Source organism: Sinocyclocheilus grahami, unplaced genomic scaffold (genome assembly GCF_001515645.1).
Source record: "Sinocyclocheilus grahami isolate Dianchi unplaced genomic scaffold, SAMN03320097.WGS_v1.1 scaffold868.1, whole genome shotgun sequence".
NCBI lineage: Eukaryota > Metazoa > Chordata > Actinopteri > Cypriniformes > Cyprinidae > Sinocyclocheilus > Sinocyclocheilus grahami.
In genome coordinates, this window is record NW_015506047.1 from 48,849 (window position 1) to 55,183 (window position 6,335).

The window sequence follows — 6,335 nt, forward strand, 5'->3', positions numbered from 1 at the left end:
CTCGTTTCCAACATTTTGATCTTTTGGGCGAACATGCAGAGCAGTAAGTGCTACACATAGCCAGGAATAGAGTTTTGTGGACTTTCCCACATTTTACACTTGTTAATTGTTTTTCTGGTGTTTAGGAATAATAGTGTCTGTCCTACTTCATACTCGTCTCATTGTGGCTTGGCAGGCTGTCTGCATCACAAAATTACGTCACACGGACTATTTTCGAGCCGAAGAAGAATGCGGACAAGGGAAGTATACTTTGGTCTTAACTCAAATTAAATAAAGAACACATTTAACAAGTAGTTGGACAACCCCACGGTTTAATATTTTTACACAGCCTGCTGAGGAGGCATGCCTCGAAAGAGACATGGAAACAGATTGTAACTTGGCAAGTGCAAACAACAACAGCAGCAGCAGGCATCACTGTAGCCCGGGGCCTCATCTGTCCGACTGAATACTGTTGTTTTGTTTTTTTTCCTTCTTCCACTGTCTCCCATTTCTTCTCCGCTGCCACCTCACCTTTCAGCCCTTCATGTCACGGAGCTCCGCCTGACTGACGTCTCTCCTCAGGATGGCTGACACCAAACAGGAGCTGGATTCACTTCCTGAGGCAGTCAAGAGGAACTTGGCTCAACCCTGCTGCGGCACATCTCTAGTTATATTACAACTGGAGTTTAGATAAAGGCTTTGTGAAAGATTTCACAAAGAATACTCTGCGAATAAGCATTTACTCAAACTTTTCATTACAGTATGCAGCCATTATTAACCATTGGCATCTGTGGGGTAAAAGAAAAAGGTGAAACTTGAAAATGGTAAAGTTTGATGTTTATTTATTCTTTTTCCACAAATAAAAAGAAAGTACTCATGCTGAATCATCACAGGAAAGAAAATAAAGGCTAAGTCCGTATACCAGTACCAATCTTGCTCTCCTCAGAACATTAGATGAATAATAGCACTCTATGAAGTTTGGAATGCAGTAAAAAAGTCCAAGCTTTAGTCATCTCCTCCTCCACATAAATGTGTGTGATTTGTGTGGGTGTATCAGTGTGTGTACATTTGTGTATAAGCAGATGTGTTTGTAAGGTCTGCGTGACCTAGTCCTCAGAGGTTTTGATGACCTGGAACAATGTGACATTGTAGAGGACTTGATGTCCGTTGTTCCAAGTGTAGAGCACTCTTTCTCGGGGGTTATAGTCCATCATGGAAATGTGGGAGTATTGGTTATGGAAGGGGATGTCTGTGTACTCATAGGTTGAGGTGTTGGTGTAGTATGCAAAGAAGATCTTAGCACCGGCCAGGTGGGAGTTAGTGACGTAGAGTGTGCCGCAGATCATGAACGACTCGCCAGCGCTCCGTTTAGGGAAGCCTGTGTCCCACGTCTGAAGCACTTCTAGGCTTTGTGGCTCCAGACGGCTAATGACGATGTTTCCAGCATTGGGAATGGTGGTGTAGACGGCCCATAGCCCGTTCTCATCGGCCATGAGGTCGATGTCAGATGATCCACCCCAGGAGTAGGGAAAGGTATTGTTGTAGCCCGCGCCGCTAAGGCTGCGCTGCACCAGGATGCTTCGGGATCGGAAGTGATACTTGATGATTATGTTACTCTGGTATTTGTTGTAGTAGAGGGAACCATTGTACACCACGTGACCCGTACCAGCCCAAGGGTGGGGCAGGAGATGCTGCACAAAGTTCTGGCCCTTCATGAAGTCATTCATTGTGCGATACTCCAGCACACGGCGTCCCTTAAAGTAACCGTCCATTGACCATACCTGAGACAGAAGAAGATATGCAAATGTAAAATGCATGATAGATACAAATTAAGAAAAAAACAAACATACAGCACAGTCCAAAGTGTAGAGCATGGTACTGGTCATAGGTTAGAATCCCAGGGAATGCGTATAACATTTTAAATGTACATGTATATACTACAGTGTTATTATATGCAGTGCTATTATCATTTTAAAAAATAAGATATTTTGTTAACAGAATTAATAATAAAAACTAAACTAAGAAAAACTGAAATCTATCTGGCGATTCATTCTCTGTATTCGCGTAAGTGTTATTACATTCCTCCACAAACATGCGTGATCGTAGCGTTACAACAGCTGGCTGATCAAATCACAGAGCAACTATACCCGGTCATAATCATTCTTGGAGACGTTAATAAAGCAAATCTATCCTGTGAACTGTCAAAATATAGTAAGCACATTACATGTCCAGTTTCGGTAATATACTGGACCACTGTTACACCACAATAAAGGATGCATAACACTCTGTTTCACGGGCAGCTTTGGGGCTCTCCGATCACTGTCTGGTTCATCTTATACAGACCTACAGGTAGAAACTGAAATCAGCTAAACCTCTAATAAGGACTGTAAAAAGGTGGACTAATGAAGCAGAGCGGGATTTACAAGCCTGCTTTGACGGCACTGATTGGAGTATTTTTGAAGCTGCTGCCACCAATCTGGACGAGCTCACAGAGACTGTAACATCATACATCAGTTTATGTGAGGATATGTGCAATCCTACCAGGACTTACAATGACAAACCATGTTCACAGGAAAACTCAGCTTCGTCAGGCCAGAGAGGATGCCTATAGGAGTGGGGACAGAATCTTGTACAATCAGGCCAGGAAACACACTGACAAAGGAGATCAGAGTGGCTAAGAAGAGCTACTCTAAAATGCTGGAAAACCAGTTTTCAGCAAACAACCCTGCTTCAGTGTGGAAAGGCCTGAAAGACATCACAAACTACAAAATGCCATCCCCCAGCACTGAGGTGAATCAACAACTTGCTGAAGACCTGAATGAGTTTTACTGCAGATTTGAAACTCCCGGCCTCACACCCCACACCCAATATGACCATCTCTCTACACAACCATTAACATCTCCAGCAACCCCCCTCCCCCCGCCTCCTACACATCAGATCAGTGAATGTCAGAGAAGAAAAGCACCAGGCCCAGATGGTGTTTCACCAGCCTCTCTGAAAACCTGTGCTGACCAGCTGGCCTCCATTTTTTCACAGATCTTTAACAGTTTACTGGAGCTGTGTGAAGTCCCTGCCTGCTTCAAACGCTCCACCATAATCCCCATTCCGAAGACCCCCAAAATCACAGGACTTAATGATTATAGAACTGTTGCCCTAACATCTGTGGTCATGAAGTCGTTTGAGAGACTAGTGTTGGCTTATCTGAAGGACATCACTGGACCTATACTGGACCCCCTGCAGTTTGCTTATCGAGCAAACAGGTCTGTGGATGATTCAGTCAACATGGGACTGAATTATATCACACAACATTTAGACAAACCACTTAACGTGAGGATCCTGTTTGTGGACTTCAGTTCGGCTTTCAATACAATCATTCCAGCACTCCTCCAGAACAAACTAACCCACCTCTCTGTTCCTAGATCTATCCGTCAATGGATCACCAGCTTTCTGACAGGTAGGCAACAGCTAGTGAGACTGGGGAAATTCATGTCAAACAGTTGCACCATCAGCACTGGTGCCCCTCAGGAATGCATTCTCTTCCCACTGCTCTTCTCCCTCTACAGCAATGACTGCACCTCTACTGACCCCTCTGTCAAGCTCCTGAAGTTTGCAGGCGACACTACAGTCATCGGTCTCATCCTGGACGATGATGAGTCTGCATATAGAAGCAAGCTTGAGCAGCTGGCTGTCTGGTGCAGTCTTAACAACCTGGAGCTGAACACTCCCCTCACTCACCATCATGAACAACAGCACTGTGGCTGCAGTAGTCATTCAGATTCCTGGGCACCACCATCTCTCAGAACCTGAAGTGGGACAATCACATTGACTCAAAATGAAAAAAAAAAAAAAGGCCCAACAGAGATTGTACTTCCTTCGCCAGCTGAGGAAGTTCAACCTGCCACAGGAGCTGGTCACAAAGTTCTACTCAACCGTCACTGAGTCTGTCATGTGCACTTCAATAACTGTCTGTTTGGCTCAGCTACAAAATCAGATATCAGAAGACTACAGAAGACGGTTCAGACTGCTGAAAGGATTATTGGTGCTCCCCTGCCCACCCTTCAAGAACTATATATATCCAGACTGAGGAAAAGGGCTCAGAAAATCACTCTGGATCCCTCGCATCCAAGCCATCTCCTTTTTGAACTCTTACCATCTGACTGGTACTACCCTACATCTTATTCCATTCATATATATGTGTGTGTGTATTTTATTCACATATCTTTATTTCTTATTATCTGTGTGGTGTTGTTGTTGTTGTCTCTGTGTACTGGAAGCTTCTGTCACCAGAACAAATTCCTTGTATGTGCAAACATACTTGGCAATAAAGCTCTTTTTGATTCTGATTCTGATTCTGATGCTGGAGGATCATCTAGTTTTACACAAACTTGTGGCGTTCATGCAGGTTGAGTGCTGGTGACATTAAAGCTAAATGGGTACATACTAGATATTAAGACATTTAAATTACAAATACATGTCAAATTGGACAATAATGCAAAATAGAAGCATTTTCACTAGTGGACTTTTTGAACCCTCTGTATGTAGAAGAAGGAACCAGGTCAGAAATGAAAGCTGAGATTTCTGTGCCAAGAATGGTGTAGAAAGAGCATATACCTGGATAAAAGTATAGTACATCAAAAGAGACGCCATCTCCTGACTTACTTTTGAGAGAGAGAGCCTTTCTTCCTGTGTAACCAGCGGTGACTCCCACTGTGCACAGTCTGTGCGTGTGTGTGTGTGTTGTCAAATCTATTGATCTGCTCCCTGTGTGGGAGTGGAGATGCTGTATGTGCTCTGCACTCAGCTGCAGCAGTTGTTCCCTGCCCTTTTCCACTCCACATTCACAGGAAATCAATCCTGTTAGCAGTTCTCCATCTCTCTCTTTCTCTCTTCTTCTTACTCGCCATCACTGTATGAGGCTGAAGTATCTATCAGGCACACAACAGTCATACTGTGCCCCCATCTTTACCAAGCCATGCGCTGCACACTCTTTATTAACACATCTTAATGAAACCTCAGACAGTCAGCTTATTTAGGATGGTTATTATGTTCTTTCTCCTGAATAATGAAGCCCCTCTGAGGATTTAACACTCCCCTGCTATCTTTTGCCTCCTCTCCTCCTTCCTCCCTCCCTCCTGCAGTCTCCCTCCCTGCCTCTTCCCCCATTTCTCATTCCACAGAGAGATGCGGTGCGTTTTTATTTTTAGGCTACTGTGGGGCTGCGTGGTGACTGTAGAGGAGGAGAGCAGGTGACTTATGGACAGGCAGGATAATTGGAACATTAAGTATAGCATTTCCTTTGTGGGCTAAACGAGTCCCTGTGGATCGGCGAGTGGAGCTGTGGTCACACTGCGGTCTGCCTATCTCTGCCTCTGTGTTCCCTTCTGAGAAGAATGGCATATGTTATGCTTTGGATGCTGGTGCTAGCTTAACCAGCAATGCTGTGTGTGTGACAATACTCAGATGCCTGCCGGATTGATATGACCATTATCTTGATTGCGGTGATTTGTCACTTTACGTGATCAATGATTGATATTGGCTAGTGATCATTAAAGTCAAAGATAAAGGACTGTATCATTGCCCCCATGAAATACAGAATAAATGATGGTCATTGCCTGTTGTGCTCTCCATGTAAGTCCTTTTATAGTCAAAATGATAAAAGATTGGACAGAGAGAACAGTAGATAGATTACCTGTGTTGAATGTCTTTAAATTAAATTCCTCTACCTGCATTCCAATTCAATTTCATCTTCACACTCAGGAATTTAACCCTTTAACACGTACGATCACACCAGTGTGATCAGTCTTGGCTGGTCCCTGAAGCGTATGATCACACCGGTGTGATTAGAACTTTCAGTGCGTCACGTCATCAACTGCTGAATTTAAATCCGCTTTCGCGCTTTGGCTGGCGCAGAGGCAGATCGGACGCGCTGTAGCATTTGGACCAATCAGACACACAACTTTTTGTTATATTTAACAAATAATATCGAACTCCCCATCACCTAACCAAATGGCCAATTACGAGGAGAGGCAGATCGGACGCGCTGAGCGCTTGTCATATTAATCACAAATATTCAGTGTTTTCAACCATATAATATTTATTTTAGGTTTCAGATATTTAAATACACAAGTACTAGCAAAACCATACATTTACAGTTTGTAAAATACACGCCGATGTCTATGGAAAAGGCAACAATGATCCTTACAAATATAATCTGACGACATGTTTTTATTGATATCATATACAGATTGTGTAGGTAACTATAAAGTTTACTCTGCTCTTCTCCCAGTTTACCGGAGACCTACTTTAATGTGTTTCGGGAGGAGAGGATGAATTTGCGTGTTGTAAATCCCACAGCT

At 43.6% G+C, this 6,335-nt stretch overlaps 1 protein-coding gene across 2 annotated transcripts in view; it reads right to left on the reverse strand.

Annotated features, from left to right (window-relative positions):
- Nucleotides 1–220: 220 nt before the first annotated feature.
- LOC107563315 (noelin-2-like) overlaps nucleotides 221–6,335 on the reverse strand; it is a 66,772-nt gene continuing 60,657 nt past the window's right edge. For both annotated transcript variants that reach the window (XM_016248161.1, XM_016248160.1), the window contains exon 6: nucleotides 221–1,760. In XM_016248161.1, coding sequence (XP_016103647.1) covers nucleotides 1,086–1,760 — 675 coding nt within the window. In that variant the 3' untranslated portion in view covers nucleotides 221–1,085. The remainder of the gene's footprint in view (nucleotides 1,761–6,335) is intronic.